We start from the raw sequence: 20,387 nt of genomic DNA on the forward strand, positions 1-20,387 counted from the left end.
CGCGCCACATCAAGAAAGTGAAGTCCTCAAACTCGGTCGTTTTCTTATCACAGTTCCACGCAAGCCCAAGAGACACACAGACAGGCGCAGAGAGCCCCTCCCGCCCTCCCCCTTTACGTCCTCTTCTACGAGAAACACACACACACACACACACACACAGCAAGAACGCGGATGATGCGCGAAGCCGGCCGCCAGCGTCGTCGCAACGCCGACAGCGACGAGAGCAGCAGCGAGGATGAGCAGCAGCAGACGACCACGACGGTGCAGGAGACGACGGCGGCAGCGCCTCCGGCCCGCGTGCGCGCGAAGGCGCCTGCCGCTGCTGTGGTGAGCGCGCCGAGCATGACGCTGCACGCCGACCCCACGGCAACCCAGGTGACAGCGCCGTCCGCCGTCTCGGCCGAGACGGCGGACTCGGAGGGCGGCTCGAACGAGGATGCCCCGTCCTCGGCCGCGGCCGCAGCGCCGCCCAACGAGTTCTCTGAAGAAATGGAGGCGATCGACTACGACGCGCTGACGTATGCCGCACTGCTGGACATAATGAATCGCGCAAGCCGCCCGGTGATTGAGGAACTGATGGCGCAGAGAGAGCAGCAGGTGGAGTCGACGATGCAGCAGCAGCAGAACCAGCGTGTGGAGCGCTTCCTCGACGTGGCGACGACGAGCTCGGCCACCGCGGCGGAGGCGAACGGCAGTAGCGCCGAGGAGGAGGCAGCGGAGGGCTACCGCTACAACACGATGCTGACGCGCCTCTTCGAGGCTCTGAACCGAAACAATGAAGGCAGCGCCATGACGGAGCGCAACCAGCTGCCGGTGCCCATCCTGGAGCGAATGGGTAAGAAGAAGACGGTTATCGCCAACTTTGGTCGCATCTGCGATGCCTTTCACCGCCCCATGGAGGACGTGAAGGACTTCATTGAGAAGGAGCTGTCCATCCGCGGCAACCTCGATAGCAACAACGCACTCATTCTCAAGTTTGAGATCCGCAAGCAGACGGACTTTGATCGTGTGCTCATCAAGTACCTCGATGAGTACGTGAAGTGCAACTCGTGCCACCGCATTGACACCACGCTCACCAAGGATGGCCGTCGTCTGGAGCTGCGCTGCAACGTGTGCACTGCGACCCGCACGGTCACGGCCGCCGGCACGGCCACGTTCAGCGCTCAGATCGAGAAGCGCTCTCGCCAGCGTGCCGCCATGATCCTGTGATCTGTCGTCGTGTCTTTTTCAGAGAGGAGGGAGGAAGAGACGGCTGGGTTCACGACCACGGAAGCTCTCGTGTCGCCTTCCTTCTCTCGCACCCACGACGACGCGTGCGACGATGGAGGATGCCTCTTCTACCGTCTTTTGCCTGTCACATCCTTTACGTGTACACGGCCCGTTTCTGTGGTGAGGGACGAGAGAGCGGAGAGGGGTACGACCGCGGTCGTCTTCGGTGCTTGAGGAGGGGCCAGAGGCGGGGAGCTTGGTGCGATGTGCTCACACCGATGTGAACCCCACCCTCCTCGCTCCGTGGTTCAAGCTGGTCCTGCCAGGTGTGATCTTTTCTTTTTCTTTTAATGCTCCTCGGCAAGCGCCTATCGAGCACGAAGCACGTCCATCACCGCCTCCGTTGTACAGTGATGCATGCACGCGCACACGAACAGATGTCTGTGTATCTCTCTCATGTTACGACGGCAGCCGTAGCGTGCTGCCGGCTGCCGCTGCTGAGCTGCGGTGCTTCTTTTCGTTGGCGTCGTTGTCGTTGCTCTTCCCACACTATTCTTTGGTGCTCTAACGACGCCGCGCGTACGTGTGTGTGTGTGTGTGGTGTGTGTGTGTGGTGTGTGTGTGTGTGTCTTGGGGGCGTTTGTGTGGGTGAATGCATGGTGGTCCTGGTGGCAAGGACAAGGACGATAATGATGATGATGGCTTCCTTTTTTGTTTTTCGGATTTCGCTGCTGATCAGATTTCCTTAGCGCCTGTATGTGTGCCTGCGTCGTGGCGCGCAACGTTGGATATCCCGCCTACGCGAGCGCCTCGACGCGCGTGTGTGCGCGTCTTCTCCTTGCTCGGTGGACGGCTGTGCGCTCACGGCCATACGCACCAAGCAGAGGAAAAACAGGTTGGCGGGCAGTCGCCCATGCGAAAAAAAAAAGCGAGGAAAGGAACGGCAGTGACCGGCCATGCTGATGTCCGCAGCACCGGCGCTGGGCGTGGCGGCGCACGCGAATGACCGAGTATGCGGGACAGCAGCATATGCGCGGTGTATTCGAAGAGCAGCGACGTCAATGGGGAGGGGGGAGTGGGAAACAACAAGAAGTTTGGTAAAGGAGGCGTTGATAAAGCGGACGCGCATGTGTGAGCATGCGTGTGCGTGGGTCTGACTGTGTGGGTGTGTGGGTGGATATTTAAGTCGTTACTCTTTAACACGGAAGGCGAACATCAACGGCAAGCAAGAAATGGGTATCAGCAGCGCTGGCAGATGCAGAGAAGCGACGAAACAAAAAGGAAGCCGCGAGACGCATCATGAAGGGCCCGCCAGGCTCGCCTGCTGTGCGCCGCACATCTACGCAGATGCATGCGTTGCGTGCCTCTTCCGTTTCATTTTTTTCGCCTCCTGCCTCGTCTCAACGAGACCTGCACGCGACGAGAGGGAACCGCCATTATACACGCATGTATGTTGTTTGGTACTTCACTTTCTGATGAGCTGCTGGCGGTTGTGAGCGGTTGCACGTGCTGGAGAGGTGCCGAAGGGGGCGAGGGAGGGGGGCGTCCGGAGCACGGCACTACCTCGTCGTTACTCAGCCACGAGTAGGCAAACGCGACTGCCAGGTGCACCCGAACCACACGAAAGCTATCCCCTCGCGCTCCCTCACACAAGCCCTCGCTCCTGGCTGACATTCTCTTTTACTTCGCCATTCCGCGCGTGCGCGTGCCTCCCCTTCTCCAACCACCCCCTACCCCCCTCCCACCCCGCGCACGTCTCCATACACGCACACGAAAAAAAAAAAACTGCAGCATGCACGGGTTCTGAGCTTGCCAAGCTGTGCTCCCTTCTCTGGTATAAGGGTTGTCAGTGTCTCTTGCCCTTTCAACCCCTCACCACCACCACCTTTTCTCTTCTAGATGCTCCGCAAGTCGACTGTGCGGTGGGTGTGGCTTGGCGGCTCCGGCTCCTCTCCGGCGCTAGGGCTCGACCTTCGCTCTCCGGCAGGACAGTTCGTAAACGTCGTTCCGGAGGGCATGCAACCGCGGCGTATGGCAGGTCACTTCAACCCCACGCCGCAGGCGAACAGCCTCGCCGCGACCCACTACGCGCACACACCGGAGTTGCGGCACATGGCCGATGGGGCCGCCATGTCGCTCAGCGGCCAGCGCATACCTTTACTGAAGCCGACACTCTCCAAGTGGTCTCGGCAGCTCCGCTCCGACATCTACGATGAACTGCTGAAGCTGCCGCTGCGCTACGCGCTGCACGACTTTCGCACGCTGCAGGCACATATCCACGCTGTCCCGGCCACTGCTACGAATGCAAGCTGCACTGCTGCTGCCGGAGAGCGGCTGCCACCTGGCGTGTACCACGCCTCCAGCGGCCTCTCCTCCGCGTCGCCGGATGCGCCGGCGTACTACGCAGTGGCAGGCCGCGACTCGGCAGTCGGGTATGCGCCGCCGCTCGGCCCCGCGGACCCGGTCGACGTGATCCCCTTCTTCGTGCACCGCAGCAGCAACGGCCATCTCCCCGGCAAGGTCTACTCCATGAACGCCAAGACGCTCATGCCAGCCTTTTATATGCGGATCCAGAACATCGAGGGTGACATGTTCCGCTTCGAGGAGGAGCTGATGAAGATCTTTCCGACCAAGAAGATATTTGTGCGCAGCCACTCCGTGTACGTGTACAATGTGAACTTGGATGGCCGTGCTGTGCTGCACCACTGGCTGCTGGGGCTAGGATTTTGAGTTCGCAGAACCAACAAAAAAAAAGATGGTGCGGTTCTCGCATGCCTACGAGCGGTATGTCTGAGTCTGTATCTGTGCGTGTGTCTGTGTGTGTGTGTGTGTGTGTGTGTGTGTGCGTTGGTCGGAGGTGAAGAAGAATGCTCGTGCCATTTCAATACAGCCTCTGTGCCATCTCCTCCCGCGCGCTCCTTCCTCATCGTCACGCTTAAGGTTCACAGTTCTCCTCGGAGTTCATCCACGGAAGCACGAGCACGCAAGCATACGTTGGTTTGATGCATGCAGGAGCACATTACGAGGACTGCGTCGGCACAGTCTCTCCCTCTCTCTCTCTCTGGTTGCGTGTTGTATTACTATGTCTGTGTTTGAGTAACGACGGCCAGAGTCCCTTCTACGAATCGTCGGTGACCGCCGCGCGGGGCAGGACGCAGGCAAGACCGTGCGTCAGTGAGGGAAAGGGAAGAAATACCGTGTACGGCGTGAGTGGATCTGTCACAGGCGCGCTCAAATCACAGCGAGGCACCTGAGAGCTGGTTGGGGTAGGGTGAAAGGGAACGAGTGCTGAAGAGCGGCATCACAACGACGAGGGTTAACTGCCTCACCTTCCCTCCACGGACTCTTACTGCCTTCTGTCCGTATTCCGTGCCTCGCCTCTTGCCCGTCAGCTTCAAGGGTGCCGCCACGCATGCATGTGCGCCTGCGTACTTCTCTCGCTCTCTTTCCTGGTCCACCTTCTCTGCCTCTGCTGTATATGTCTTGCATCCTTGGCATCACCGTCATCATCCTTAACGTTGCACCTCTCTCCAACACATACACGACCGAACACAATCCGCCACCACCCATCATCGCCAGCTGCGTCACCCCACACATTGCTTCTCTGCGCTCCTGGCCAGGCGTATTTTCGAGAAGTCGCCAACCCGCCTCCGCCTACACTCGCGCACGCGAACGTGCCAGTATCTTCGCAGCACCCCCTCTGCGTCCCCTACGCAGCGATCGACCCGCCGCTAGTGCGCTGTGCGCGCCTCTTGGTGTTTGCCCGGCCGAGCCTCCGTTACTCATTTCGCCTCTCTCCCTGGCGCCTTGGCCAGCCTCTTTCGTTTTTTTTTCTGCAGGCGCCCCCGCATCTCTCCTGCTCGCAACTGTATTCTCACCGCGGTCTCATGGCGTCCACCGTCTCCGTCTGTGCGTGCGCGCCGCAGCGTAGCAATGCCGCCCTCATACTGCTGTGCCTGACTGCTGCATGGTGCGTGCTGTGCATGACGACGCCAAGCGCGATGATGGCCGTTGCACAGGGCTCAGCTTCCGCCGTGACCGGCATCTGCAGCTATGCTGTATGGGTAACCACGCTGCCACCATCGGGGGGCGCACCCATAGTATACCCGCCCGGCGCCGTGGCGTACCAGCCGCAGAACCACACAATCCCGCCGGCGAACTTCTTTCTCCAGCACTGGTACGTTCCCATCATCCTCATCCTGTGCGCCGTCTGCGGCTTCTACATCTTACTGGCGCTGTGGGTCATCTACCGCTTCGACCTTCACGCTCAGCATCAGGCGAAGAAGGTGGTGGGGGAGTCCTATGCCACGAAGGGCTACTTCAACCTCGACGGCGAGGACGGCCATGGTGCGCCGCTGCCGACGACGGCGCTTGCCGGGGCGCACGCAGCAAGGTCGCGTGGTCTCTCGCTTAGCTCTGTACAATCCTCCTCGTACAGCGATGACAGCTACGAAGACGAGAGTCTACCGTCGCTGTCGGAGGCTGACGACAGCATCATCGAGATGAACCCTCTGCAGCGCTAAGAGGAGCAGCAACAGTGAGCGCGACGGCAAACGCGGAAGCCAAAAAAAAAACGAACAGCAATATTTGAAGAGAAGGACGGAGGGAAGAGCGCAGCATGTGCGTGCACTTGGCGTGGCGCACAGGTGTTGGAGGGGTGGGGGGCTTGCGTGTGGAAAGGTTGGGAGTGGGGGGGGGTGCGAACGTGGGACGCCCTTCGCCCGCTGTTGACAGAACAAGAAGGAGGTGGGCGAACCACGGGGGGAGGGGGGCGAGGGCCGAGTCAGCCCCGTTGTGGCGCGTGTCCGCGTAGGCCCTCCTTTTCTCACTGTCTCCCTCTTCTGCTCACTCTCGAATCATGCTCGCTGCGACTGGCCGAGCGGCCACCGCTACCGCCGTCATCTGCCTCAGAGCCCTTTTTTCACATCCGCCACTTGTGCGCGTTGTGCGTGTGCGCCTACGCGTCCAGCTGTCGGACCCTCTCCACACTCTTCTCGTTCATTTTTTTCGGTGCTGTCGTGTGTATGTATGCAGCCCCTTAAGCCTCTTCTCTGGGGTTCTCTATGTTTTCTTCTGTTTTGTGTGTGGCCATGTGGGGTCCCCGCCATACCTTGTCTCCCGCTGGTGCATAACCGTCGTGCATGTGCCTACGTCTCCTGTCCTCCGCCCAACATCATCATCCTACTCCCTCTTTCTCCTCGTCTCTCTCTCTCTCCACTTGCATCTGGAACATCTATGTGTACAGCTATCTATCTATATCGGTGTAGATGCAGAGAGGACGCTGCCGTTTCTACTTCGTGTAGTGGTTTGCCTCGCCTGTCGCCGTGCTCGGGGTCTCCTTCCCTCCGTTGTGGGTGTGGGTACGGTGGGGTGGGGTGTCGGCGTGTGCGCATGTGTGTGCTGTGTGGTTGTTTTCGGTGGCACGGAAACAACACGTGTGAATACTTTTCTGTGTGTGTGTGTCTGTGTGTGTGTGTAAGGGCTCCTCTTGCTGTGCTGGTGGCCGCAGAGTGCGCGCGTTCGCGTGCAGAGAGGGTGGGATGGGGGAGGGGGCGGATGTTAGTCGTCTGCCTGTCTCTGTCTGCTGGGCCGTGCATGCAAAGCAGGTGCTATGTGTGCAGGATGTGCGCCCCCTTGGCTGAGTTTGTGTGTTTCGGCGCAACTGCTCTGCTGCCTTTCCACGTACTTTTTGTGCGTATTTTGGGTTGATTCTTCGATACTTTTCCGCTTGCGGGGGGGGGTGGATGGGGAGAGGAGGGGGGGGGGGCGATACGTTCTATCGCGAGAAGAGCCCCCCCCCTCCCTCCTCTCCCCCTTCATTCCCATCCCGCCACACACACGCGCGTAGGCGCACACGTCAGTCGGTCGTTGGCAGGTGTGTTGTGAAAACGCTGATCGCTGATGCGTGCCATCGCCTCCCTCGCCCTCTCCCTCCCTTATTTTTTCGAACGCCTCATCGAGTGGTATGGCGCCTACACGCCTGCGTCACGCGGCACGAGAAGACAAAACAGCAAGGCGCCGGTGATCGCATTGGGTCGCGACGAACAAGGGAGTGGCAGCTGGGGGAGCGAGTCGCGTCCTAGTACCCGGCGCGTGCATGGGTGCTTCGTGAGCATCTACGTTGACACGAATGCCGAGACGCCCACAGCAGCAGCAGCACCAGCAGCAGCGCCGAAGCAAGAGAAGGGAGCAACAGACAGCTAAAGAACGGCGTGCGCTCTGGGAGAAGCTGCACCTCCCATACACACACAGGAAGCGTGTCACCGACGCATGCGTACCTCAGCCTGAGGGTTAGTCGGTGGGGTTGGGTGGGTGTGCACTCCACTTGCTCGCACATGCACCCACACGCGTGGGCCGGGAGCGTTCTTCTGCTCTGCCCTCCCCTCTCTCCCTCTCCGGCCTCTGATCACCACTTTGTACACCCAGCCGGGGTCGACGGCTTCCACGCATCGGCAATGAAAAGACACTGTCCGCCCTCATCTCTCCATCTCTCTTCCGCGTTCTCACTTCCCTCCCACTCCTCTCACGCGGCGCATCTGCGATGCATCCGCACGGACGAAACGCATAGGCTGCACCACCGCCGTCGCCGCCATCGCCATCCTTTTATGCGCTGTGTGTGTGTGTGTGTGTAGAGCCCCATTCCCTCTTGGCTGCACTTCACGTCAAACTCTCGTCCGCTCGCGTGTCGGCAAACGGTTTTTTCATTTTTTTTCCGTATCCCTCTTCACGTCGCCTCGTCCTCCGCCTCTGCGAGTGTGTGCGGTATCCTCATCCTCATCATCATCATCACTCTTGTGGTTCTTCGCAGAACTCCATCGTGTATGCATGCCCCGTGTTCTTGGCCGCCACCAACGCCGCCTCTGAACGGTCCTCACGGCCGTTGTTTCGTTTGCTTGTTTTTTCTGCTCTGCTGTCGTCCCTCGGCGTGGCCACACGCGGAGACACGCCGTCGTTTTTTCTCGTTGCTTCTCTTGTTGTTGTTTGTGCGGGACCTCTCTCTCTCTCTCTCTCTCCCTCTCTCCCCCTCCCAACCAATCGCCCCCATTAGCGCCCCACTCGACTTCCTGTTCAACAACAAGAGCGAGCGGGGTGGGTGGGGGAAATACTCTCCACGGTCCCTAACACGACTGCCCGATTGCGGCGACCAATGCGATGCTTGCCCCTCATCTGTCCTCACGCTCGACGTCGTCGTCGTTCACGCGATGCAGCACAAGGACGAGCTCAGTGATCAAGCCCCTCGTTCTCTCAACACTCGCGCTGTGGTGCGTGTTGTGCTGCCTAACACCGAGCACCGCCCTCACCACCGCCTCTTCCGACGCTGCAGCGACCCGATCCCTTCCTAGCTCCTCGCAGACGGCGATATGGATGACGACCCCGGTGCCGATGGACGGCACCGAAGTCGAGTTCCCGAGCAACAGCGTCGTCTATCAGCGCGTGAAGCACCGCCTGCCGGCGAAGTCCTTCTTCAATACCCACTGGTACACTGGCATCATCATTATTGTGCTGGTGGTGCTTGCCGCTTACATGGTACTGGCGCTGTGGGTTTGCTACCACTTCGAGTACTCGGAGCAGCGCAAGGCGAAGAAGGTGGTGGCGCACGCGTACGTGACGAACGGCTTCTTCGATCTGGGCCGCGGTACGACGGGCTTGCGTGCACAGCGGGGTCGTCGCAGCAGCAGCAACAGCAGCGAACGCAGGACGACAGTGCTCAATGCTCATCCTTCCGCATCCCGCGACGAGCGCGAAGAGACTCACATCTGGCACAGCGGCAGCGACAGCACGACGACGTCGGAGAGCGACGAATATGTTGTGTTGCACGTGAACCCGCTTCAGCCGCAGGGCGTGGTGCTGAGAACACGTGCCACCTGACACGGGCATCTTGTTTTTGTTCCGACTTGTTCTTGTTTGCCCCCACCGAGAAGCAAGCGACACACACGGACACACGCACACACATACACACTTTCTTCCTGTTGTTTTTTTTTCTGTTGCGCTCTCGCGTGTGCGCGCACGCATTTTTTGTGTGTTTAGGTCCTTATGCTTGTCTATCCATCCTCTCACACCCTCCCTCCATTCACAACCCTCGCATCCGGCAAGTGTACACATGTGCGTAGCCGTTCTCGAAGCTGTGCTTGCCCCCGCTTCCCGGGCCTCCTTCTCACAACGGGCCTGCGCATGAGAGCTATACAGCATATTCGAAGCGGATAGAGTTCTGTTAGCTGCTCTTTAGGCTGTGACAGCGCTGCTGGTGTTGGTGCTGGTGCTGGTGTAGTTGCGCTTGTGCTCTTCACGTGATGATGTGCGCGTGCAGCTATCGGTGGACTGCGTCGGCGAGCGCCTTGGTTGCTTTCTTTATACAACAACATATATACATATATGCATATATACATATATATATATATATATGCATGGAGAGAGAGCTGTATGTATGTGCACATGTATGTAATTTCGTTATACGTCTGTCTACTTTTTTGTTACTGTTCTTCCTCCTCTTCTGATGTCCATGTGTACTTGTTGCTCGTCTTCCGTTGTGTGTTGTTGTTCTTTCAGCTTCGTCGTCGCCGGCTGTCTCGACGGGGTGAAAGGGAGAGAAAGCAACGTCTGTCGCCGTGTCTGTGCGCATGCGCACAGTCGTGATCTGTTTCATGTTTGTGGCCCCACCCCACCCACCCTCTGCCGTTTTTTGTTTTGTTGTTTGGGGGGGGGGGGCACACCACACGTTCTCGCGGTCCCCTCGTCCTTCCACATGTATGTGCATCCTTCTTTCGTTTTCTTGTGTTTTTCGCGGTTGCTGTTGCGTGCTTCTACAGCGCCATCGCGCCGCCGTTCCCGCAGCGCGCGTCGTCTCGGTGTGTCAGAGAGCGGTCGGTATGTGGCGAGGGCTGTACGACGGCTTTGAGGGAAGGTGAAGGGGCTGCCTCTACGAGCCGTCGACGTACTGTGCGGTGGAGGTGCCCCCAACTCTCTCCCGTTGACACGGAAAGGAAGACGCGAAGTCGATAAGTAACAAGAAACAATGCCACATCGCTCCTCTCCGCATGTGCAGATGTGTGCTAGCTTGTGGTCTTCTTCAAATGTGCACATGTTTAGGGCTGCATGCGTGTGTGTGCGTGTCTGTGTCTGTCATGCCGGATAATGTCCGAAAAGGACAAGGCGCAAGTGTTCACGAGTTCTCAGATTTCTTCGTCACTCATCACGTGATCAGGCCGCCGTGTACAGGCGCAATGTCTCCACACTTTCCACAGCACAAACACACACACGTCGTACGCGGCCATGCACAGGCCAAGCAGAGACGTATCGCGTGTGTGGAGCGCAGGTGTTTATCCGTGGGCACGTAGGAACATGTTGCGCGTGCATCGCTTCCTGTTTCCCGGAACACAGCAGATGCAGCGGACCTATTCGGCTTGGCATTCACGCATACCATTCCACGGCACGCGTGAGACGCACGGTGTCGAAGGCATCGTCTCTCATGTCCCGCCTCCTCTCCTGTAACACCTCCTCCTCCCCCTTCCCTCCCCTCCCCTCGGACGCTGCGGCATGTGAGTTCTTGTGTCGCGTGCTCTATACGGATCAGCTTTATTGGTATGGCACATCGCAGAAGTTCGGCAAGCGTTCATACTCACGCGCACGGACTGAAATCCCCGACCCCCATCTCCGCCTCACGCAGACACACACTCGAGACAGAGGAGGACGAAGAACACGCGTTTAGCAGTTTGCCACATCGCAACGCTCCTTCTCTGGCTCCCGCATCCAGCCGCGCACGCGTATGCAGAGCATCGCGGAGGCGCCCAGAAACAGTGCTCGACACCGGTGCACGCGCGCTGCGTAAAGAGGGCCCAACACCATTTTCTTTTTGTGTGTGTTTCTTCCCACTTGCAGCGCTGCACCTGCTCCTTCCTCTGTGCTACCTCGCGGTCCGCCTCATATACCGTTCCCCCACCCCCTCATCCTCCCTCCCTTACGCGCGGGCATACATAGAGAAGAGCGAGACCGACTCGCACTGTGTTGTCACCCGCATCCTCTGCGACCACAAGATGGTGAGTACGCACCATGCAGACCATGCTGCACGAGCGCACCGTCAACGGATCGTGGAGCGCCAGCGTGCGCCGCCGCTGGCTGTGTCGACCACGTCGCCGCTCACCGAATCCCTCGCCATTCTCTCCTACGTCATCGTCTTCTCCCTCTACTTTGCCGGGTTCGCCATTATGGTGCTCGCCGTGGTGCACCATCGGCGTGCGGTGCGACGTGGCCGCGCGCCGAGAAAGCCACTACACCCTCCGCCGGCCTCCCTCGTTGCAGCACGCAGCGAGGCAGCGTACACTATGACGGGCATGCAGAGCGATGCATCGCCAGCGCGGGGGGAGGAGACCTCGAAGGCCACTCCCACAGCCGCTCGGGGAAGCCTGCAGATGAGTGATCTGACAGTGTACCGCCTCATGAAGCTGCAGAACTGCATGGAGAGCGACGAGGATGACGGGGAGAACAGCGCGCAGGGCGTACGCGGCGAAACCACCACAGCAGAGGCAGTTTCGGTGTTGGGCAGGACGCCGCTGCGGTTATGCGCGCACCGGTGTGGCGAGACAAGCAGCGGCGGCAGCAGCGGTGCGGACACAAAGCAAAGGCTCTCCGACTGGGTAGACAACACGGCCTTAGCGGTGCTGAAGATGCCGACTGCGGCCAAGTTGCTTCCGCTGGGGGATCAGGAGCCGGCTGCCGCCGCTGACGAGAACAGTGACGTGTCGTTGACGCGCAAAATGAAAGCCGACCCGGTGCACGCCATGAGATCTCTCTCCCTGTCCCCTGCCGCGTCCTGGTCCCCGTGTGCGGCCAGCGATGCATGTGCGACACTGCAAGCTCCTCGTCGCCGTCGTGGTGGTCACCATCGTCGGGAGCGCTGCTCTGACGGCCGCGGAAGCTGCGGTAATGTAAACGCCATCACCGCAGCGGCTCATGTCGCCGACACAACAACCTGGTTCGCTCCATCATCTGAGTCGTCGACGTATCTCTCCTCAGAGTCGTCATCCGCATCACCGGCGGGCAACAGAGCCGCCGCCAACACCTCCACAGCAGCAGTCGCGGCGAAGACGTGTCCGTCAACTTCTCCCGTGCTCGTGCCGTATGTGCGGCTGTGTCAGGTTCACTCCAGTCCTACCCCCGTACTCCCGGGGTGGCCGTCGATCCTAGACATGGGGCTCGAGTATGAAACGGATGCCGAAGTCGATGCAGCGGATGTGTTTGTTGCGATGAAAACGGCACCAGTGCCGCTGGATCCGCGCTCGCCGGGGACGATGCACGCCGCCGCCACCGCTGCCGCAGCCCCCGCCAACAGCCACGGATCCTCTGCACTGCTTGCACTCGCCGATGCCGAGAGGAGCGTGAGCCGCGCATCACGGCAGAAGTCGCGCCTGGTGCCGCTGCTTCCTTCTTTTTTCCCTGGATCGTCACGTCCCCCTTGACCAGCAGCCCCGCCGCTGCGGTGCGAGTACACGGGGTAGTGCAGCGCCTCCCATGCCCTCCCTCCACTGTCATGGATGGTGTCACCCTTCAACGTTCGTGCAAGCGATCACCCCCATTGCACCTGCCGAGGGTGATGCGGCAGCCGAAGCGACGAAGGGTGTTGCTCTCGTTGTGCCTTGGGGTGCTGAAGGAGCGAAACAGGTCATGCTGTGCAGCGCCTGCAGGACGCTGTCGTCACTGGCGTGGCTCTATCCAACAGCGACCATACGGCGTGGTCCCCCCCCCTCGTGGCGGCTGCGCTAAGCAACGCACCACCGTCATGGCGCGTCTGTTATCGCGGATACGACGCCCTCAGCCCCGTGCAGGCAGTGCTGGTATGTATCGAGGACGCGATCGTCGTGTGCGTCGTGTGTGGTGCCAGCTGCGAGGGGAATATGAATCCGACGCCGTTCACCACAGGACGCTCTCGCCTGCGTCGGAAGAGTCCGGCAGCGCCGCTGCAGGAAAGGCACAAGAGGTGTGCATATATGCTCCTTGCGCTGAAGCACACCCATAACCGCCAACGCGGGGGGGGAGGTGCGATGCAGCTCTTGCGCGTTCGATGTCCTTTCGTTGCGGCAGCCTAGCTGAGTCGAACTCCACGAGAGCCGAGCGCGACCATCATATCCGCAGCGGCGGCGAACGCGAGGAGGATGGCAGCTGCGAGCGCCTTCCACGCAGATCTGTGCCTTTTGGGGCAGTAGTGTGCTCGATGGGCAGCAGCACCGCCACAATGCACAGTAACCACGCATGCACTGACTCGCTGGAGTGGAGGGCGGGCACTCCGTTGATGATGAGCTCTTCGAAGAACCTGTCGTCGCATCCGCCCACATGAGCAGAGGAGCGCGCTTCGAGGAAGCTCCGCCTCCCATTCTCCGCGTAGCTGGGTCTCGTATCGCACCTCTCTCTCTCTCTCTCTCTCCCCCCCCCCTCCCCCTGCTAGCTGCCTCGGTGCAGTAATGCATGGAGGCTTCCTTTGTGGTTGACGGTAACTGACGGTCCCCTTTTTCGTTGTTTTGTTGGTTCCCCCCCCCCTTCGCTCTTTCCAGCCCAGCCCGCCGTGTGTGCATACTCTAGAGTTTTCGATTTATCGTTCTCGCATGTCTTGATGCTGACTGGGGGTGCCTGAGCACGCAAACTCCAATCCCTGCACAAACGCGTAGGCGACTCCGCCACCGCGTCGTGATGTCGTGACGTCGCCATCGTCTTCTTCGTCAGTGTCATTGGAGATGCTGTGGGCGTCTTGGTTGCGGGGGACTCAGAGGAAGGGGGTGGTGGGTATAGGCGGTATCGTTGGTCTGCTTGGGTACTTGGTGTCGGTGTGTCTGGCCGAGCTGACGTCGCCTCCGTCTCTTTCTTCGGTTTTGTTGTTGTTGCTCGTCAGTGTCCAACGAAGCGGTAAACATAAACACACACACACACATGTATGTATGTGTTTTTAAAGGGGTGTGGGGGCTGCGATGCTCGAGAACGAAGGCGCTGGACAGCCTCCTCCTCCCTCCCCCTTCGCTCTCCCCTCCGACACACACACACAGACACGCTCTGTAACGCCGTCGGCGTGGAGGAAGAGGGAGGGGTGGTGCTGGGGGATGGCGCACACGCCTGCCTATGCATCGTCCGTCTCCCTGCTCCTTTTCAACACCTCGCCGCGCCCCCCCCCCAGCTCTACGATGTCGTCGTTGTTGTTTTTTTTTTTCGTTGTGTTGTTCTTGTTCATATATACATCTATATATATATATATTTGCAAGCAGGGCACATGCGCACGTCTTCCCTGCTCATCTCTTTGTTGTTGTTGTTTGGTTTTGTTGTTCGCTTGTTCGGGGTCCTTTCTTTACGGTACAGCAAAAGGAAGGCGCACCAGAGCGCGAAATGGCAGAGGGAAGCACACGGGCACACACACACACACACACACACACGTCTCTATATACGTATATATACATATACGTGTGTGTGTGTGTGTGTGTGTGTGTGTACTAAATACATATGTTGGTATACGTAGCGCAGTACAGAGAGCGAACGATATATACGAACAAAATATCGTAAAAAAAAAGGTGCTTCCCCTCTCTCCCTCCTCTCTCTCCCTCCCCTCTCTCTCTCCCTCCCCTCTCCCCTTCTCTATATCATGCACGGCACTTCCTCTCTTTCTTCGGTGTGGCCGTGTATTCATTTGTTCGTGTGGATCGTGAGTGTGTGTGTATGTGTGTGTGTGTGCTTGATCGACTTTGACGGCCGCAAATGCGGATGCGGATGCGGTGCTGACTTACGACGCTGTGGAAAGTCGGTGGGGGCGCGAGGGAAGGCCCGTGTCGTCGTACTCATCACCACCTCCTCTCTTACGCTCAGTCTCACTGGATCTTTTCTGTCGTTTTTTTCTGTCTTTGTGTGCGCGGTTGCGCACATACAAGTGCTCGCTCTCAGGTGACGCGGAATGCCGACAAGTGACCTCCTCCTTCGTCCCCCCCCCTCACCAACACCAGCCCTTCCTCCTGCTCCCCTCCCGAATCGCCGTACACCTTTTCATTTTTTTTTTGGGGGGGGGTCTTCTGTTTCTTTGCCTGCGCCTTATTCCTCATTTAGCCAACTTACGGGGGTTCACTCAGCTACCCATCCCCGCACACCTCTTCTCTGGACTCCGCGTATACTTCCAGCACTATATTTTGCCCAGCCCGCCCAGCCGCCCCCTCCCTCCCTCCCGCCCGCCCGCCCTTCTCCCGTTTTCTTCCAGTTTCGTTCTCATCCCCCTTCGACCGCTATACTTACTCTTACTCGCTACACGCTCAACGCACACGCACACGCACACGCGAGTGATTATCCTCATAGGCAGCGCAGGAGTGGCAGATATGCCTCATGAAGCAGTTGCAGCCACCTGCTCGCCTCTCTCCGTCCCTTTGTTGTTTTGTTTTGTTTTTGTTTTTGTTTTTCGCGGTGTCTTGGTGCTTCATCTTCCCTTGCCGAGGAAAGGGGAAGGGGAAGGGGAAGGGGGGGGCGCATCTCTGTGCCCATCGGCGTGTCTGTGCATGCGTGCATGTTTATCTGTCTAGGGCGTACCGGTATTTGGTTATGAGCTACTCTTTGTTTTCGTTAGGAGGGGAGATAATGTGAAGCGGTGTGGGCTTCTTCTTTTTCGTTTGTTGTTGTTGTTGTTTTGCCGGGCCTGCACATTCTTGGCTGCGTCCACCCCAGCCCCCTTCGCCATCCGCTCAGCGTCGACGCCTAGACGTGCGGTCGAAGCGACGGGTGGGGGAGGGGGAGGAGTGGTGCGGTGGTTTTTCTGCTGTCTTGTTTGGCGTTCATCTCCCTTTTTAGTGTTCGTTCCGCGTGTACGTGGCATGTCCTCTTCTACCGCGCATCATCATGTGTCTATGTGTGCCTGTCTTGCAGCGCCGAACCACATTTTTTTTTTCGCTATCTCGCTATGGCAACATAACGTGCTGCTGTGACGCGTCTGCTCATATGTGCGTCACTCTTTTCCTCTTTCCACTCGGTGTCAAACCCTCGATTCTATATATATATATATATGTGCGTGTGTGCGTGTGTGTGTGTGTGTGTGTGTCAGATTTGCGTTTTTCCTTCCACTCTCTCTTTCTCTCTCACTGCCTCTTCCCTCTCCCTTCCCACCCCGCATGCGTGGGTGTGTGTGTGTCTGTGTGCCGATTCTGACAGGCACCGGCATCCTTCCCTTGTCCTCCTCCTTACAAACACACACACATATACATGCACACACACACACACACACACACACACGTCCACACGTGATGCAGAGGAAGCAATGTCAAGGCGAATCTGTTCGGGTAAAAGAGAAGAAACCAGGCCGAACAGAAGAAAAAAACAGAGGCGAGAGTTGTGTGTGTGTGTGTGTGTGTGTGTGTGCATGTATATGTGTGTGCATGTATATATGTGTGTGTGTGTGTGGCTTGTATGCGCAGTGACGCTCTCTGTCTTTCTTTGATATATATTGTCATTTTTTTCTACCTGTTATTTTCTTTTTACGCCCCCCCCCTCCTCCCTCACACACACACTGCTTCACCCCCTCCACGTTCGATTTCCTCCTCTCCATCGTTCTCAACCCTCTCAACATCCTTCTTCGCCTTCTCCGATGCGTTACATGAACTCCGTGGGTGTGAGTTGTGCCTGACTTTTGTTCGTGTTTTTTATTTCTATATTGGTCTTTGCCTGCTCGCGTACACCTCCTCCCTCCCCCTCTCCCCCTCCCCTCTCTCTCCGCACACTGAAGCTGGTGGTATGCGGCGTATGTGCGCAGTGGAAGGAAAGAGGAGGTATGAGGGACTCAACTCCGCGGTGCAGCAGCAGAGGCGGTTCAGTGCACGAGTTTGTCTTTACAACCAAGCATCTGCGTTGTGGGGAAGCGGGGTCGACCCTTGTCGCCCCCTCCTACCCCAGGGTCCCGGTGCGATCCGCCTTGCTTCAGCTCTATCGCCACTATGAACTTGCCCCTTCACGTCCAGCTGCAGAAAAGGCCGACGGGAGATGACGAAGCGCGGAGACGAGGGAAAGGGGACAGGTGAGGTGGGGATGGTGCCCACTACCCGTGCAAACACAAGCAGCGCGCACGAGCGTGTTCGTCTTGTCGTCTTGCATGGCGCAACCCTTCTGCTCCCTTGAAGGAAATAGCAACAACAAAAAAATGCTGTTATACGAACCGTTGCGCACACGTGTGCGTGTCTTTCCTGCTCCCTCCCTCTTTATCGATGTACACTCTCCGCCCTCCTCCGTCTCCTTGCTTCCGCGCCCTATCTTCCAGCATATACGAGCAATAACGTGAGGCGGTGCTCATCAGATGACACACCACCCACCATCACCCATCTTCTTCTGCATGTGTCTGTGTATGTGTCGTCGCCTCTTTTGCGTGTTTCTCTCTCTCGCTCGCTCGCTCTCTCTGCCACCTGCCTCCCCGTTCCTTCCGCCTCCATCAAGGTGCTCCATCAAGGGTGCAGCTGGTCTGTGAGGTGTTCGGTAGACTTGTCGAGCGCCTCTCTCTTGCGGCCGCGGCGACGCCCTCTTGTGTCGTCTCGTCCCTCTGTGTCTGTCCGTATTTGTCGTCCATAAGAGTCATGGAAGCGGGTCACGGATGCGGGGCAGCGCGGCAGCGAAAGGGGCCCCTCTCCGTGCTGTTCGTTGCCGCGGCGCTCCTGGCGACTCTTGGCGGCGCGCTGCTCTTCGCCCAGGCGAACGTCGAGACACCCAAGCCGACGCCGTACGTTCGTCGCACCTACGAAGCGAAGGTGCCCTTCTTTACCCAGTACTGGTGGGTTGGCTTCGTCATCATGATCCTTGTCTTCCTGCTGGTTGTCATGGTGCTCTACGCCGCGGTGCAGCACCACTTCAAGCACTCAGAGCAGCTCCGTCGCAGGAAGGAAATCGAGATGAGTCGAACGCGCATCGAGAGCAGCAGCGTTGATGACAAGGCAAGGAGCCAGGGTGCGGACCAGTGCAGCCGAAGCAAGCAGTCGTCGTACAGCAACCCGCTGCACACTCCTCTCTGAGATTTGTGGAAAGCACTAAGAGGGAAAAAGAAAAGGGGGTGGCCACGAAGGTCATGGCACCACGGCGCCCTCTCGCACATGGAGTAGCGACGTCTTGACATCACCCATGCGGCCCTTGCCTTCGGCGTTAGGTAATGGAATCGGGCAAGATGAACAACGCGACCCCATCGAAGACTAAACGAGAGATGCAGTAGGGCGGTGGTGAAGAGGGGATGCCGCGCACCAAGGGACCCGTAGGGGGTGGGTGGGTGGCACAACCGTGGGTGTATGTGTGGACGTGTGCATCGAAGACAAGATTGTCCGTCTCCCTCTTTCCCTGTACTCCGTGCGTGCGTGTGCGTGTGTGTGTGTATGTGTATGTGTAATGTGTATGTGCGTGTTTAGTGAGCACATATATATACACACGCACACACGCAGTACAGAGAGTCCCTCAGACGATGGGGCACCTTTCCTGTGACGCAGGTTCTCGCCTTTTTCGGTTATATTTTATCATCACCGTGTATGTTGCTGCTGCTGCTGCTGCTGCTGTTGCTGCTGCTGCTGTTGCTGTTGCTGCTGCTGCTGTTGCTGCTGCTGCTGTTGCTGTTGCTGCTGTTGTTCGTGGGCTTTGGCTTTTTTTTGCTGGAATTCTGCTTCTTCATTCTTCGCACAAAATGAACGTATCCCCACCCTCTCCTTCACTCTCCACTGGCCGATTTTGGAGGGTTTCTGCTGTCCCTGTGCGCACAGTCATGCGCTAGAACGCACCCGCTTGGCCGAGCCCACGCACGCAGTGAAACGCATCCAGGTACACCGCCCCCCCCCGTCATCAGCAGACGTTCTCTGCTAGGAGGGGATCTTGCGCATCCTTCTGTTTTGGCGGGGTGAGATCGCTCGCGCGCTGCGGCGGCTCTCTAGCGACGCTGATTGGTGGGCGGAAGGGGGGATGTAGCCTTGCTGTTGGATTCGATGTACTCCTGCTGATGCGGATGGTCATGGGGCACTAAAACTTTGTTTTATGTGATGATCGCTGTGATCGTGGCGCGCACGCACGCACACGGAGACACCGTCGGACGCTTATATCCAACGGCGATAAAAAATGATGTGGGCTGGTGAGCAGCGCCAGCAGCACCCGAAAATAGAGCAAGAGAGATAAAGCGACGCGCATCATCGTCAGAACGCCCATCGTCGCCCTCCCTCCCTCCCGCAGTCGGTCCCTTTTCATTTTCTTCATCGCCTCGGTGTTGCGAGCGGGTGTGCACATGTGTTGTAACACGTGTGTGTGTGTGTGTGTGTGTGTTCACGGCTGCGTTGCACCACACCTGTGGGGGCCAGTGGTGGGGTGAGGGTGTGGGGGTGGGGGGTATAGGAGCTCATGTTGCTAACGGCCGATAAAATGGGGGGAGGAGGGGGGGGCAGGCTGAATCCAGAAAAAGGAACAAGCAAGAGACGTCCTCCGCGTGGGTGTGCTCCCTCTCGGTGCGTATTTGGCCGCCGCGTCCCATCAGAGGACACCCTCACGCCTTTGTGTTTCCCTCCCCGTGTTTGTGCACCTCTCTTATGTTTATATCCGCGTGTATGGTATGTGCCTACGGTAATTTGATTCTAGTGTGTATACAATTGTATGTGTGTGTATGTGTCTGACACGGCAAGGCACGAAACCCATGTGTATATCGTCTGCACGCACGGCGCGCACACCTATGCTGGCAGGGGTTCGGGGTCTCGATGCACGGGTGGCAGAGCGCCGTTGACGCGGCTGAAGACACACCCCTTCCCCCTTCTCCCTTTCATCATCTATATCTCTTAACTTTCGTGCTGTCACCGGGCGGGGGGCCACTCGCGGCCCAATAGTTTTGGCATCAACGCGGTACCGACGGGAGAGTGATGAACAACGCAAAAAGCAAGACAAGGCTAATAGTGAATCGGGACGCGCGCTCGCGTGTGTGTGTGTATGTGTGTGTGTGTGCCTCTCTTCATGATGCACGCCGCTGTTGAGTATAGCACGCAGAGCGCGAAAATACCAAAAAAAGACGCTGCTGCCTCTACACGATCTTTAACTGACTCCCTCTTCCCTCCTTTCCCTCTTGCTCTCTCTCTCACACACACACACATGCTTCATCGACGACATGGTCCATCTCCGCCCGCTCCCCTCCCACTCACCCCCACTCCTCGCCTCTCATCTCCCTCTCTCTTCTCTGTGTG

The 20,387-nt window shown here is 58.3% G+C and overlaps 7 protein-coding genes across 7 annotated transcripts; all 7 read left to right on the top strand.

Moving 5' to 3' along the window:
• Positions 1–171: 171 nt before the first annotated feature.
• Positions 172–1,209, top strand: LMJF_08_0550 (translation initiation factor-like protein; the record flags this gene model as incomplete). The annotated part of the gene is made up of 1 exon (XM_001681032.1): positions 172–1,209. The coding sequence occupies one exon, from the start codon at positions 172–174 to the stop codon at positions 1,207–1,209; it is 1,038 nt and encodes a 345-aa protein (XP_001681084.1).
• Positions 1,210–3,225: 2,016 nt separating this feature from the next.
• Positions 3,226–3,939, top strand: LMJF_08_0560 (conserved hypothetical protein; the record flags this gene model as incomplete). Its single annotated transcript, XM_001681033.1, has 1 exon — positions 3,226–3,939. The coding sequence occupies one exon, from the start codon at positions 3,226–3,228 to the stop codon at positions 3,937–3,939; it is 714 nt and encodes a 237-aa protein (XP_001681085.1).
• A 1,253-nt stretch (positions 3,940–5,192) lies between these two features.
• LMJF_08_0570 (conserved hypothetical protein) lies at positions 5,193–5,732 on the top strand (the record flags this gene model as incomplete). The annotated part of the gene is made up of 1 exon (XM_001681034.1): positions 5,193–5,732. One exon carries the CDS (start codon positions 5,193–5,195, stop codon positions 5,730–5,732), a length of 540 nt encoding a protein of 179 aa, XP_001681086.1.
• Positions 5,733–8,574: 2,842 nt separating this feature from the next.
• LMJF_08_0580 (hypothetical protein) lies at positions 8,575–9,078 on the top strand (the record flags this gene model as incomplete). Its single annotated transcript, XM_001681035.1, has 1 exon — positions 8,575–9,078. One exon carries the CDS (start codon positions 8,575–8,577, stop codon positions 9,076–9,078), a length of 504 nt encoding a protein of 167 aa, XP_001681087.1.
• A 2,162-nt stretch (positions 9,079–11,240) lies between these two features.
• Positions 11,241–12,662, top strand: LMJF_08_0590 (hypothetical protein; the record flags this gene model as incomplete). Its single annotated transcript, XM_001681036.1, has 1 exon — positions 11,241–12,662. One exon carries the CDS (start codon positions 11,241–11,243, stop codon positions 12,660–12,662), a length of 1,422 nt encoding a protein of 473 aa, XP_001681088.1.
• Positions 12,663–17,774: 5,112 nt separating this feature from the next.
• LMJF_08_0600 (hypothetical protein) lies at positions 17,775–18,206 on the top strand (the record flags this gene model as incomplete). Its single annotated transcript, XM_001681037.1, has 1 exon — positions 17,775–18,206. One exon carries the CDS (start codon positions 17,775–17,777, stop codon positions 18,204–18,206), a length of 432 nt encoding a protein of 143 aa, XP_001681089.1.
• Positions 18,207–18,707: 501 nt separating this feature from the next.
• Positions 18,708–18,863, top strand: LMJF_08_0610 (conserved hypothetical protein; the record flags this gene model as incomplete). The annotated part of the gene is made up of 1 exon (XM_001681038.1): positions 18,708–18,863. The coding sequence occupies one exon, from the start codon at positions 18,708–18,710 to the stop codon at positions 18,861–18,863; it is 156 nt and encodes a 51-aa protein (XP_001681090.1).
• Between the last annotated feature and the right edge of the window lie 1,524 nt (positions 18,864–20,387).

This window comes from Leishmania major, chromosome 8 (assembly GCF_000002725.2).
Source record: "Leishmania major strain Friedlin complete genome, chromosome 8".
NCBI lineage: Eukaryota > Euglenozoa > Kinetoplastea > Trypanosomatida > Trypanosomatidae > Leishmania > Leishmania major.